The sequence below is a fragment of the Protobothrops mucrosquamatus genome, unplaced genomic scaffold (assembly GCF_001527695.2).
Source record: "Protobothrops mucrosquamatus isolate PMUCROS unplaced genomic scaffold, P.Mucros_1.0 scaffold1165, whole genome shotgun sequence".
Taxonomy (NCBI): domain Eukaryota; kingdom Metazoa; phylum Chordata; class Lepidosauria; order Squamata; family Viperidae; genus Protobothrops; species Protobothrops mucrosquamatus.
Window position 1 is genome coordinate 74367 of NW_015387380.1, and position 14381 is coordinate 88747.

Below are 14381 nucleotides of genomic sequence, written 5' to 3' on the forward strand. Positions count from 1 at the left end.
ACATGGCTTTTTCAGCAAGCGGGTCTGGCCTAGGGAGAATTTTAAATAGGGACAATTTTAATCAGAATTTTAATTAACACAGCGTTAAATATTTGTTTTTAATTGGCTTTTATTGGGGAAAATGTTTGTGTTGTTTTAATATGCTGTGAGCCGCCCTGAGTCCTGTAGGGAGAAGGGCGGCATATAAGTCTAAATAAATGAAATCCAATTAGATTAAAATTGTTCTTATAGTTGCTCTGTTTCCCCTGGGTAGTTAGTCGCCGCTTTTCTTAGAGGGTGGGATAAAAATTTCCTTCCCTCTCTCCTTACAGGGGGAAAAATACTTTGGGCAGCTTTTACAGGAAAAAAATACTTAAAGTCTTAAAGAGAAGATCAGGTCTCACCCAGTTTCATCCGCGTTGCTTTAAAGTTGCTTGGTGGTAATTTTGACTTCAGCTGTCAACAGCTTAGTGACGAGCCACAGTGCTATGGCCAGTCTTTCCCCCACCGGTTTGGAGGGCTTCCCTGAATCAAACGGAAGGGCCGCCGCCCTCCCGTGATCAAACAGGGGTCCCCTCCTTTCTCGTCGCCCATACAGGGTGACTTTCAATCCTTTCCAGGGTCCCCCAGTGGAATGAATTAGGATGCGGAAGATGGAGCTCACCTTCTTGTGTCCGCAGGCACCATGATGGCAAACTGGAAGTTCGTCACATTTTTTTAACTGCTTGTGAACCAGCAATTTAGCAGGTTTTTTTCACTGACAATGAAGGAGTATATATGGTGATTTACATAACTGTCTCCTAAATATGTATTGGTTTAGGAAGTGATCATTATCTTAGTCACAATTACCTACCCATGATTTACTCAAAGGTTTCCTGGGATTGCATAATACAGTGAGTCAAAGTCAATGGTGGAATTCATGCAGTGTGCAAGGTTAAAATGTAGTTAGGTATAAGCTTTCAAATAATGCCATAGAGATGCCTGAACACAGGCCAAGAATCTTAATTTAAAAATTATCTTTAACCACAGGATAATAACTCAAATGATCATTTTAAACCTAACGACTGAAGAACTATAAACCTGCTTGTTCTTGTAACACACAGGTGTCAAATTTGATCACGTCACGTGATGCATTGCAACTTTTTTTGCCTTTGCGGAGCTGGGGTAGGCCTGGCCTGCGCGTGATGCATCCGACCCATGGGCCGCAAGTTTGACACCCCTGTTTTAACAGATCAGTCTGACAATCAGTAGTCTGCTGCATCTTGCCTGTTGAATTTTTCTGAAGGATCATTGTCTGAAGCCTATTCTTATATTTCCATGCCCCAGGCAGAGATCAACTATATTCTGATCTCTCATATTTTTAATTGTGGGTGGGTTTTTGTTGCAATTTACCATTTTAACAGACTTTACATTTATTTATCAATAGCTCTATGAGAGTATATTCCTTAGAAGCAAAACATGTAATCTAAATTATTATAATACATGGGAAGGTATATTATAAGCATCCTTTTGTTCTATGCTGACAAATTAATTGCTGCCAATTCCTCTTTTACACATTTTACCTGTTTGCGAGCATCTGCTTCAGCTGCATCTTCAATGTACGTGTCATCTGCATTATGATCCTCAAGCTCTTTCTCTGCATTTTCTGGTAGAACAATTTCAAAGTCATTCTTTGGCGCAGGAAGGCCCATCAGTCCTAGACGCAAATTTTCACGGGATTCTCTTTCCTACAAAATGTTAAAAGAATTTAATAAAGGCAATGTAAGAAAAAAATCGCTTTCCTAAAATCAAATATGCTTTTTTCTCTGGAAGAATGGTTGAAATCATTTTCAGGTATCAGGTAACATCTATATAAAAATACAAATAATTATGAATACAATTCATTTCTAACCTAAACAAACCACATTTTACAATCTCTCTCTCTGTCTTGGAATTAGTCTTTCCCCCTCTTCTGAAGGGGACTTCAAATTTTATTCTCATTTTCTGGACAGTTAAATTATCCCACCAAAAATGTCATTTGCAAATTATCTTGCCAGCATCTGTTAAGAATCCGTTCCACAGACTAATTAAATACAGTAATTCATAAAACTTTGCAGCATAGCAAAGCAAAAATGAGACATTGAAGTTTCCATGCAAAATTGTGAATTCTTGGGCACAGGTTTCCAACCAGCTGAATCCACAGGATGATCTTCATTAGACAGAGGAAAACTCAAAGCGTGTTCCGTTCTTCCTCTAGAACATACTGACATACAATGTGGCCATTCTGGGACTAGGCTTGCAATTTTTCAGAAACACATCATCCAGAAGAAGTCAGACTGTGAAGTTTCAAATTTGTACTTCAAATACAACTCCAAAGTTGAAAAAGAATTCTAAAAATTAAAATTAAGCTTTATTTATAGAAGAAAATCCTCAGATGATGTTCAAGTGCTCCATTTTGGGGACCATTTTCTTAAAGCAGATGTGATTACAGAAAAAGCTTTCCAACTCTGCAATGTCACTAGCGCCCTATTACTTACACAGGAGTCTTCAATAGTTTTGAAAACTATTTCAACAATGTACTAAATTACCTTTTTTCTATAGCTTTTATCCTCTGTATAATTTATTTTGTAGCCTTCAGAAATTCCTTGTCACTTGATCACAAGCATAGTTTTTAAGCCAGCCTCTCAAGCTGACATAGATTTCCGTAAGGAAGTTAAAGTTCAACCAATAGGAAATTTATCAATCGATCCTCTAAGTTGCTAATAAAACCTCAAATCCTTCCATGTATTCTGCCATTTTGCTTTTTTCTCCCAAGAGATAGGAAAAGCAGAATCTCATTATATGTACACATCAGATGTTATGTATAAAAATGTTAAAACTCTCCTCCAAATTTCCAATATAAAAGCACATAAGTAGTCATGCTGGAGATGGAAGCGTTTTAATATTCCCCGTGCAGTTTATCTCCCCAATGCAATTACTTCATTAGGTAATCGAGCTTGCTGAAGGTATCTATATTTTATCTTTAGTGAGGAAGAAAAGTAGAATATACATTTTCCCAATACCACTATTTTAATAAAAACAAAGAGAAGATGGACTGTATATATAGCATTCTATATCTTCTTTCCTGCAATACTACTGAGCGCCAGGTTTTGGATAGCTCCTAAAGCTAATGCCTTGTATACAGTAATGCATAAAGGTCCATGAATTTCCAGGAGAGGTTTTGAACTCCACAGAATAAGATCTGACTATGTATGTCTGGACATTCCTAATGAGAATTTGATCATGTACTGTTTCTTGGAGTTTAATACTACTGCTTTAAAAAAGAAAACAATATGCACTGCATCTGTCTTCCTATGAAGTTTCAAACTAATTCCTGTTTGATTTACAATTTTGTGAGCTTTATCTAGTGCAGGGGTAGGCAACCTTGGCTCTTTTATGACTTGTGGACTTCAATACCCAGAATTCCTGAACCAGCCATGGTGACTCAGGAATTCTGGGAGTTGAAGTCCACAAGTCACAAAAGAGCCAAGGTTGCCTACCCCTGATCTAGTGAAATACAGTATTACATTAGAATTCAAATATTGCATTTTATGCATATTAAGGTATTTTCTTACCTACCATATGTTTTGTATAGGATGGATCACTGTAATCTGCCATCCCCTCCTCAGGATTAATATTTAGCTTATCACGCAATGGAGTTCTGCCTGGTGTCACTCCTATCACTGGCTTGGGAGTCATTCCACTATGAGGAGTCAGGCTTTCAGCTCCATGAGTAGGAGTCCTAGAAAAATACAATATATGTGTCAGTTCTCGGACAACATCTGAACCACTTAAATATATTTATCAGAGCACTTACTAATATGACTGTGTTTTAAGTTTTGAATTAGCAGGTAACAAAATTATAAGGGCATAAAAAAGGTAGAAAAAAAAGGAATTTTGTTTGATGAACAAAGTAGATGAGATTAGAGAGATAGTGAACTATAAGATTTGGGATGAAAAAACCAGCAGTTCTATCTACATCACAGGCAGTCCCCTGTTAACTACTCAAGAAGCCTGTTGTCAGCTGCCTATCGTTGTCTTCTTTGAACTGCCATAACGGGGGGGGGGGGCACTCGGGAGGGGCAGAGTGCTGGAAGTGTGAAAGACTCTTGTGGGAAATTGGGGAGTATGCAAATTGATAGGAAACAGAGGTGCTAAACCGAGTCATCTTCCTGCCTTCAAGGACACCGGCTCTGGGAAAGGAATTTGCTGTGGCGCTAGAGGCACATTCCCAAAATATTGGAACAAGACCTGATTGGACTGCTCTCCCAGGGGGAGGGTTTTGGACATCGAGAATTGCTTTCAATATGATTTTTGCATGGTTTTTCTTCAGAGCTTGCCTTGCTCACGCTGCACTCAACATCTCTAGTAAAAGTTTAACATTTATGGAGTCAAGGGTCATTCTTTCCTAGGGAGGAGTCGGGATCACAATCTTCACTTTTAAAAAAGTTCTGAAACTCAAGAAACCAATGTACAGATTTATTTTTTAAAAAAAATCTCCGATAACTCTTGTTCGGTTGAATACAGGCCCTTGTATCTTCAGTTTGGTATTCCTATGGGCTTTGCATATTTGTGTGACTTGCTGATCTTGAGTTTTCAGACTGGATTTGAAAAAAAAAGACTTCAATTTTGTTTTGCATTAAAAGAGTTTTCTGTGGATGCATACTGTATATTTTTGAACTTGGTTACCAGTGACTTTCAGAGTGCACTTAAATGCAGATTTTGGTATTTTATAGAGCAGTGATGGCGAATCTTTTAGAGACTGAGTGCCCAAACTGCAACCCAGAACCCACTTATGTATCGTTTGGATGAGGGGTGGGCGTGGCCCATTGGGTGAGTGTGGCCCATTGGGTGGGCGTTGCTGCAATGGTAACGGCAGACTAGGTGGGACTAAAAAGTTCAATGCATCAATTCCAACTTTGCGAGATCTTTTTTTCCCCGCGAAAAGTTGAAATTGATTGATTGAACTTTTTTTTTTTGCACATAATGGCAGAAGCCTAAGGCGAAAAGCTTTTATAAAACCCAGCTGAAGGCCTAGGACTGGGGTGATGTTGCCTATGCCCACGCGTGCCATAGGTTTGCCACCACAGACTTAGGGTTAGGGTTAAGTCACCAGGAACTCGGAAAGCAGATTGGACATTGCCAACAAATTCGGAGTGCTTGGGTATGGTTAGAAAGGCACTGACTTTTCTAGCCTACCCTATCTATCTTTTGTGGTAAAATACATGGGAAAATCCCATTGGAGGAAAATTCCACTTAGGGTTAGGGTTAGGTCACCATGAATTCATAGAGCAAAATGGACATCGTCAACAAATTCAGAGTGCTTGGGTATGGTTAGGAAGGCACTGACTTTTCTCGCCTGCCCTATCTATGTTTCCTGGTAAAATACATGGGAAAATCGCATTGGAAGAAAATTCCACTTAGAGACTGCTGTGAATTAGAATGTAAATGTGGTCTGTTTTTGCTACTGAGATATAATTATTCTTATAACAACTAAGCAGAAACATTTTTTTTCTTTTCTTTGGGTATAAGGCAAGCAAAAATATCTAATAATAACAACGTTTTGGAGTAATAGTAAACCAGCCATGGTGGTCCCAATTATTTCTGGCACACTAGATGCCATACCAAAATTTTTGGGACACGACTATGCATTGACAAAATTTCCGTCTATCAAAAGGCCACACTGCTTGGATTCACACACATACTATACTGGTAAACTGTGACTTGTTACTTGATATGTATGTAAGCCAGCACCAGCTAAAGAACTGGCAGCTATTACTTCACATTGTGGTGTATATAATTATAAAGCAGGAGTTGTACTGAAAGATAAAGAGGCTTCCTGTTCTTTTTCGAACTTGCTTAATATATACATTACGTTATATTCAAATTATCACTAGGAGTCAAAAACAGCATGAAAAATTGCCAGAGCATAGTTCTTAAAATTTTAAAATATTTTTGAAAACATTAAAAAAAATCTATGAACTATTCATTCTTGTAGCTTTGAGGTAAAAAAACAACCAGGGGAACAAGGAACACCAAATATATGTATGCAAACTTCAATTGTTTTGAACAGAATTCAAAATATTAAGAGCTTAAATTTTGTTCTATCATAATGCAGCCATTTAGAACTTTCTAAAGAAGTGTTGCAGGAAGGTTATTCTGTTCTTACCTAAATTGAGGACACTTTTGTGTTTAACACACATATCTATATAACTGTAGCTTTATTTTCTTTGCAAAGATCCTTAAGGGTACAGTTCTATATATGAAAAGTATAACTTCATTCTTACTGCAGGATGCTTCAGTGATGTTGTTCAATATACTGAACATTCAAATTTCTTCTGTATAAAGGATCCCTAAGTGGCAGGAGGCTACTGGGAATTGTCTTAGGAATCAACCTAATCATCCAAGCAGAAACTGTCCCTCATTCTTTGCAGGGAAATCTAAAATACCCTTCTCAACAACTAAAGTAGTCTTAAGTTACCTGAAGGGAGTGGAAAGCACAGTATTTGGTGTCTGAACAACTTGTCTTTGAGGTGTTATTCCAGAGAAATCACTTTCATGGAGAGGTGTATTAAGACCCCCTTTCAAGGGGGTGTCAACATTTGTAAGTGCCATTAAATTCTGAGCTTCCTGTAGGGAAGACATACAAAGTGCATAATAAACATTTTTCAAAATCACTACTCAAATCATAATTTAAAAAAATATAATTCAGCTGAAGTCAGAATAATATACAAATTATGAATCACCATATACAAGCACATATACAAAATTACGAACAGATATCTAATGTCTCTGAACAAGGAATTAGTGTTTACCACTATCTGAATGTTTTAAATTAGAGTTCATTTTGGTTACAAAAAGTCTCTTTTTAAGCCTTATACTTGAGCTGCTTCTGCATTTATTTTTCTTCCCCCCATATACATATACACACACACACACACACACACACACACATATATATATATAGAGAGAGAGGGAGGGAGGGAGGGAGGGAGGGAGAGAACGAGAGAACCGAATAAATATGTAAAAATTATCTGCTGGTATTTAGCCTTTCCCAATATTTTTACTCCATGGCAGGCAGAATTGTAGTAATGGAAGTTGCAAAGACAATTTGTTTTTTTTAGGCATTACCTGTAGGATTCTGTCCTGTGCTGCAGGTGTTTTAGGTGTTCTAAGGGCAATGCTGTTGTTGGTTACACTGTATTCTGATAAGAGCGTGCTGGAAGCAGAATTTGTAATTCCAGATTCTTCTGCTGTTTGACGGGCAATTTCACTTGCTTGACCAACTTTAACTACTTCCTCAAGTTCTGTATCTGAAATCTTAAATAAGGAGCAAATAAAATAAGAAACAATATTGCAGGATTGTAATATACAGGCATTGGCAACAGCTAGAAAAAATCCCAACTTTAACCTCAAGAAAGTGGTATATTATGAAAGAAGAGAATGCTTGTGCTGCATATTCCACCTGGAGACAATAAGGGAGGAACAGACCGATTTGCATAAACTGATATAGTTTATGCATCACAACTTATATGTTTGTTATTGCAGTCTAAATGAAACACAGTTTGTGCTTCTACCGATGAGTGTTCTGTTTCCATTATTAAACAAATCTGTAAGACATTTCTCTTTCACACCAACAGAAGAACTACTAGCGATAATAACAAGAAACGTACCTGAGGAGCTGGAAGCACCAGCTTACTTCGTTTTTTAGTAAATTCTGAAACCCCACTAGTCTGAAGAATTGCTGATGGTAAATCAGATTCTTTTTTCCGTTTCAGCTGTTGCTTATCTTTCTTTCGCTCTCTTCCTTCTTTTTCACTAATAAATAAAATAAATTAATTAAATACAAAGTTTTTTTTACAAAAAAAATCATCTAACATGCTTCAGAACTGGATAGGAAAGAGATGAAATTTATAGAAAGGTTATTGTTCATAGGAGCTATCATATTCCAAATTTCAATGAATCCAGTTGTTTGCAAATTCTCTTACAATCTAGGTTATTAGCAGATATTGTATGTTTCATTTTTCATCAGAATGGAATGAAAGCTTGTTGTTATTGAAATGGCTAGTTTACACTATTTTGTAAAAGTAAAAAATTGATGTTTGATGTTGATATTCTATTCTACTGAACCAAAGGAAGTTGGAAGTCAATGCCTTTTTCTTTTTTTTCCCTTCCCTTCCCTCACTTTTTTATTCTCTTTCCCCTTGCCTATCTTTCCCACTATTTGCTTTTGTATTTTCTTTGTATTGTATACTATAAGCTAATAAAAACGATTTAACCGGGGAAAAAATGGAACGAAAGCAATATCACATGACCCTAGTGACAGCAATCCTGGATGTCCCAGTTGCTTTTGTAATTTCAGGACCATGGGGGTCAAGGGGGAGGAGATGGGAGTCTCAGCCAAGCAAGCTGGCAGAAGAAGTGGCCAGGCACTACTGAGTGCAGACATTATGGCACATGGGTGGGTGTGCAGGTGCCATGGGAAGGCATTACTGAGCGCAAATGAGCAAGAAAGCAGTGGGGGGTGGGAGCAGGAGCAACTTCCAACTTTCTGTTGGCTTCCCTGTTAACTTTGTTTGTGGGAAGCAAGCAAGAAATATTGGAAATTGCAATCATGTGCAATCATGTGCCTGAAGCTCACTGTAAGAGCGTAATTGCAAGCACCTGGACTGCAATCACATGGCTGTGAGAATGCTGCAACAACTGGAACTCTGGTTGTAAGCCCCCCTTGTTCACCACCACTGTAAATTTGACATGCTGTTCACTGCTGGTGCTGCTCCAAAGAAGGAAGAGAGTAGAAAAAGAGGGAGAAGGGAAAGCAAATCTGCACTGGGTACCTAAGCAGTGTAGAAGTGTGTAGAAGTGAGAGGAGGGGTTGAGTTTGAGAATGTGAAGAGCAGAAAAAAATGGGGGGGGGGGGTGAAGAGAGAGGGAGACCAGAAAAAGGGCAGAGAAAAAGACAGGGGAGGAAAAGGAAAGGGGAAGAAACATGCTTTCTTGCTCTTTTCCTCTTGGGCTCCCTCCTGCTCTGCCAAGGATCCCCTGTATATTATTATTTTATTTATAACTAGCTGTACCCAGCCACGCGTTGCTGTGGCTCAGTCTGGTAAAAGCGTGTGTTGCTTTTACGTCCAACAGATGGCGCTGTTTTTTTAAAAAAGCATGTTTTTACCTGTCACAGGTGTGACATCTATATAATAGTAGGTATATAAAAACACGTGCACATTCGAATGCAACGTTGTGTCAAAATTTCAAAGCAATCGGTGAAGAACTTTCGAAGATTTAAGATTTTGAACAAACGAACATTTACATTTTTATTTATATAGATTGGCATCTGAAAATTGTTGTTGCCATTTTTTCCCACGGAAAGTTAACACTGTTAAATATTAAGATGATTAAAATTATAAGTTCAAAACTATTTTTTCAGAAGAATGTAATTTATCATTTTAGAGCTGCCACAGACGGGAGCACAAACAGAGGGTAGCTCTTCCAGATATCTTTTGAGGAAGCTGTACAAAATATGCTTACGCTATATTTACAAGAAGATAAAAATGAGTGATTAACCCTAAGAAATTCCAGCATAAGTGCTTTATTATTGTTTTTAAACTACAGGGATTAGTAAATGACTTAGCAAATGACTTAGATGAGGGAACTGAAAGGGAACTCATCAAATTTGCAGATGACATCCAACTGGCAGGATTAGCCAACACTCCAGAAGACAAACTCAGGATACAAAAAGATCTTGACAAACTTGTTCAATGGGCTCTGTCTAACAAAATGAGTTTCAATGTGGAGAAAAGCAAAGTTTTACATTTAGGCAGGAAAAATCAAAAGTACAAGTGCAGATTAGGCGAGACCTGGCATAAAAACAGTAACTGTGAGAGGGACCTTGCAGTCCTAGTGGACGATCATTTGACTATGAGCCAGCAGTGTGCAGCAGCAGCCAAAAAAGCTAATACAATCCTGGGTTGTATAAACAGAGGCATAGAATCAAGATCATGTGAGGTGTTAGTACCGCTTTATAAAACCCTAATAAGACCACACCTGGAATACTGCAGCCAATTTTGGTCACCACATCACAAAAAAGATGTTGAGAGTTTGGAAAAAATTCAGAGAAGAGCAACGAAGATGATCAAAGGCCTGGAGACTAAAACATACGAAGAATGGCTGCAGGACTTGGGTTTGGCTAGTCTAAAGAAAAGAAGAAGTAGGGGAGACATGATAGCAGTGTTCCAGTATCTGAGGGACTGCCACAAAGAAGAGGGGGTCACGTTATTCACCAAAGCACCAGAGGGCAGGATAAGAAACAATGATTGGAAACTGATCAAAGAGAGAAGCAACCTGGAATTAAGGAGAAAGTTCCTGACAGTGAGGACAATTAACCAGTGGAACAGCTTGCCTCCAGAAATTGTGGGCTCCATCACTGCAGAGTTTTAAGAACAGGCTAGACAGTCACGTGTCTCAGATGGTATAGGTTCTCTTGCTTAAGCAGGGGGCTGGACTAGAAGACCTCCAAGGGCCCCTCCAGCTCTATTCTATTCTAAATGCAAGGGGCTAGAAATAGTTTTAAAATAGTCAGAGAAAAGGTTTTATTCAATATCTGTATGCAAAAAGAATGACATTCACATTCTTCTGGAATCTCCATGTTTTCCCAAAGACCCCTCACAATTAGAAACAGGAGATAAATGGATGCCCTTGCTGTATGTGAAGAGAAACATGTACAACTTGAACAACATCAATATTTAAGTTTTGTGAGGGCCACAAACAGAATTTGATATATCACAAGACTTTGCTCCACGTAATACTTTAATCCAAATTCTACTTACGATCTCAATTCCCCATCCAAATCTTGTTGTCTTAGTTTCCTAAAATCTGCATCCAGTGCCTGATAGTTTTCTTCTGATGTATCATAAAAACCAAGAGCAGGTTTCTTTTCAAATGGGATTTCAGCATTGTAATCTACTCCTCTTTTCTTTTTTCTTTTTTTCTGGATCTCAATTCCTGCAGCTCGGAGTTCTCTTCTTTTTTGTAGAGCAGCAAGACGTCTGAGGAGTAAAATCAAATTTGAAGTAAATGTTAAAGGCTATAACATAAAGAACACTTTTGTTGAAGGCATTGATACATAAAATATCCATGCTTTTTTTTAAAAAAAACAAATCTCCATTCAATCATTGAATTTCGAAAGACAAAAAAATCTCCAGGTTTAAATGCAGTATTTCAAATATGTGATTGGTTCTACTAGCTTTATCACAATTATGAAGTCTTGAAATGCACATTATTCAACCTCAATGGCAAGATTCAGTAGATGCATTTTATTTTATATCCAGAATCTTGTAATTTCAAACTAAAGTCCCTCACATCTTCCAAGTACTGTATGTAGAACGATAAACTACAATGACTTTCCTGTGCAGTCTGAAAATATAAGAAACCAGTAAGACAAGTTCAAGAGTTGCAGATAATTAGAACCAAATTAACTCTTTCATTACAATAAACACTCTGTTTTCAACATATTCCAGACTTTTCTCATAAATGTACAAGGCTGCCTAAACGTTGGAATGCGAGCTAGGTCACTATAACTAATTAATTATTTAAAACTCCTGGTTTAGGATGATGTCTTATGTGAACTTAATCACTCAGTGGGATCCACTATCAGACCTCAGTACTGGTTTCTCAAATCCAAACTGAACATTTCAGCCATTAAATGTAATGAACTGCATAATGTTCAATCTTATGGCCCTTTACCACATTAAATCAACAATTTGGCTTTACCACTAATAAATGTGAAAGGAATGTAATACTGCTGAATTGAAATCCATAATCTCATCCCAATTTTAACTTTTCTTTAATGATTTAACATCAATTTGTCAAATTCTGAAGTGCTTAGCAGAAAGTGAATCAGATCAAGGAAGGGGGTGGAGTCCATTCATCTAGATCCAAATGTATTAGGGGCTGCAAGGAGTGAGCCTTAGAACCCATCCCACAGATCTGCCATGCATACAAAGTAAATCTTGAAAAACCCAAGCTATTTATGTCAAACTTGGAGCATGAAAACATTGTTAAATCTTAAATCTAATTAGAAGCAACTAAGTTGAATCAAAAAGTACTTGAGGTGTAGGCTGTTATCTACCTGGCTTCTTCTAACTGCTTCTCTCTTGCTTTCCTTTTGGCTTTCTTTCCCTGAGTGTTAGCCAAACGAGCTCTAGCTTCAGAAAGCATCTCAAGTTCATCTGCAAAACAAATATACAAAGTCCATTCATTCATTTACAAGTGGCAACATGAGATCAGAACAGCCTTTCAAAAGTTGAAAAAAAACCCTATAGATTCTACATCAGCTACAAATTCTAAAACCTACAAATTCTACATCACTTAAATCTTCTTTGAACTCATTTAGTTTGATAGAATTCTTAACTTATATCCATTATAATTCTATATTCAGCTCTATTCTTTAGATTAAAGAATAATCTAAGTTTGCTTTTACATTACTGAGGCTAGAATCTCAGACTGAAACATCTCAGGCATAACACCATTTTCTAGAACAGTCTACATTCAGCTTCTCTTTTCTGATTTGTTATCTTAATATTTTGACAATATTCAGAAAACTGCACTGCAATAGATTTAAATCCTGGCCAACCAGAAAAGCAATATACCCACCATAGGCAGACGTAACTAATGGGGACTCTATGACCACCTTATCACACGGCCTGGAAGAACAACCATGTTTTCAACAGTTTTCCTAAATGTGTCTCTGGGAGGATACTGTTCCAGAGGATCAGCACTGCAAAAGAATTGGCATACTTCCTAGGTACCACAAAGTAACATTGTTTGAATGGGAACTACAACAGTGTCACCCTGCTTGATCTTACTGGATGGGCAGAAACAAATGAAGATAAGCAATTCTTTAAATAGCCAGATGCTCTGCAATGAACAGCTTTAAAAGTAATAATTAATCACCTGGAGTGCCCCTAGAAGCTGACTGGTAACTAGAGCAACTGTTGAAGCAGTGAGATTGTGTGAGCATAATGAACAAATACTGCGTGTGTGGCATTCTGGACCAGTTTAGCTTCTGGATAGTCTGCAGGACAGCCCTTATATACAGCAAATATAGTAATTCAATCATCTCATGATTGAAGGGCTTGAGTGACTTGATTGTCTGAAGGGCCCCCAGTCCAGGAAAGGCACAACTGGCATACTAGATATTCCTGTGCAAAAAGCTTTTTTGGTCACAGCTGCCACCTGCTTTTTGAATAAGAACTGGAGATTCCAAGACTTTGACGCTCCCATTAAGCCACTCCAGAGTCATGATATATAGGTAACCAGGAACTGATGGATGAACTCACCTAGTAGTTTTATGCAGTGTTAAATAGAAGGGAGAGAGCATCAAACCCTGTAGCATTTCGCAAGTCAAGGATGACAGGCATGATCTCTCCTTATCTTTAACACTGAGTGAAACTGGCTGGGTCTAACATGAAGCTGACCAAGCTAACACTCTGTTAATTTGGTGACTGGAGAAACCCATTCATTTCTTTCATTATGGGACTTTGAGAATCAGAAAATCAAACTCACTCCAGATTATTTCATAAGGCCCTGCCATTTCAAGCGGATCTGTCTAGTCACAGTCCAAGTCCTCACAATGGCCTGGTAGATTGTCTTGTGACCCATTCTTCTCTAATAGGGCCCAGAAAGCTTTAAACAGGGTAGCTATCTACAGACACAAAAAAGCAGAAAAATGTTTTGCCATCATATCACCATGATGTAATCCTTAATATGGATTCTTAATCATGCTATTAGTTCACTTTTTATCTTTCTCTAAAGAGTGTTCCAGGTATCTCTCCCTAAACTGTATTTCCTGGAGATCCTCGGAAAACAATGAAAACACCAGGATGTGATAGGAAGAAAGGCACATTTAGGGGAAACCCAGCCTAAGGCCATTATTATCAACATATTCTGTGTTTATAAGATAAAGACTCCCTCAAATCTAGCTCAACTTTCTCTTTCTTTCTTTCTTTCTTTCTTTCTTTCCTTTCTTTCCTTTCTTTCTTTTCTTTTCTTTTCTTTCTTTCTCTTTTTCTTCCCTCCCTCCCTCTTGAGATAAGACTATCGTACTATTGATTTAATAAAGAAAATGAATAGGACAAACATTAATTTAAAAACATAAAACAGAAAAGGGAAAATACTCAGGGACTGCTTCGACCAAAGGGAGACATAATTTGAAAAAAAAAAAATCAAGCATACCCTCATCCATATCAATAGGATCTGGCCTGGCTGGCTTAGTTTCTGGGTTTGGATCAATTTCTCCAGGTTTAAGTTTTCTAGGATCATCGGCAGTTTCTTCTTCATTGTCCCTTTGAGCAGCTTTATCTCTATCAAGATGATACAAAAAACAA

The 14381-nt window shown here is 37.8% G+C and overlaps 1 protein-coding gene across 1 annotated transcript in view; it reads right to left on the reverse strand.

Annotated features, from left to right (window-relative positions):
- CDC5L (cell division cycle 5 like) overlaps positions 1-14381 on the reverse strand; it is a 34443-nt gene that overhangs the window by 17048 nt on the left and 3014 nt on the right. Inside the window, exons 4-11 of the mRNA XM_015820700.1 lie at positions 14230-14357; positions 12125-12224; positions 10824-11042; positions 7671-7815; positions 7129-7317; positions 6479-6627; positions 3577-3739; positions 1542-1706 (exon numbers count right to left, since the gene is read on the reverse strand). Coding sequence (XP_015676186.1) covers positions 1542-1706; positions 3577-3739; positions 6479-6627; positions 7129-7317; positions 7671-7815; positions 10824-11042; positions 12125-12224; positions 14230-14357 — 1258 coding nt within the window. The remainder of the gene's footprint in view (positions 1-1541; positions 1707-3576; positions 3740-6478; positions 6628-7128; positions 7318-7670; positions 7816-10823; positions 11043-12124; positions 12225-14229; positions 14358-14381) is intronic.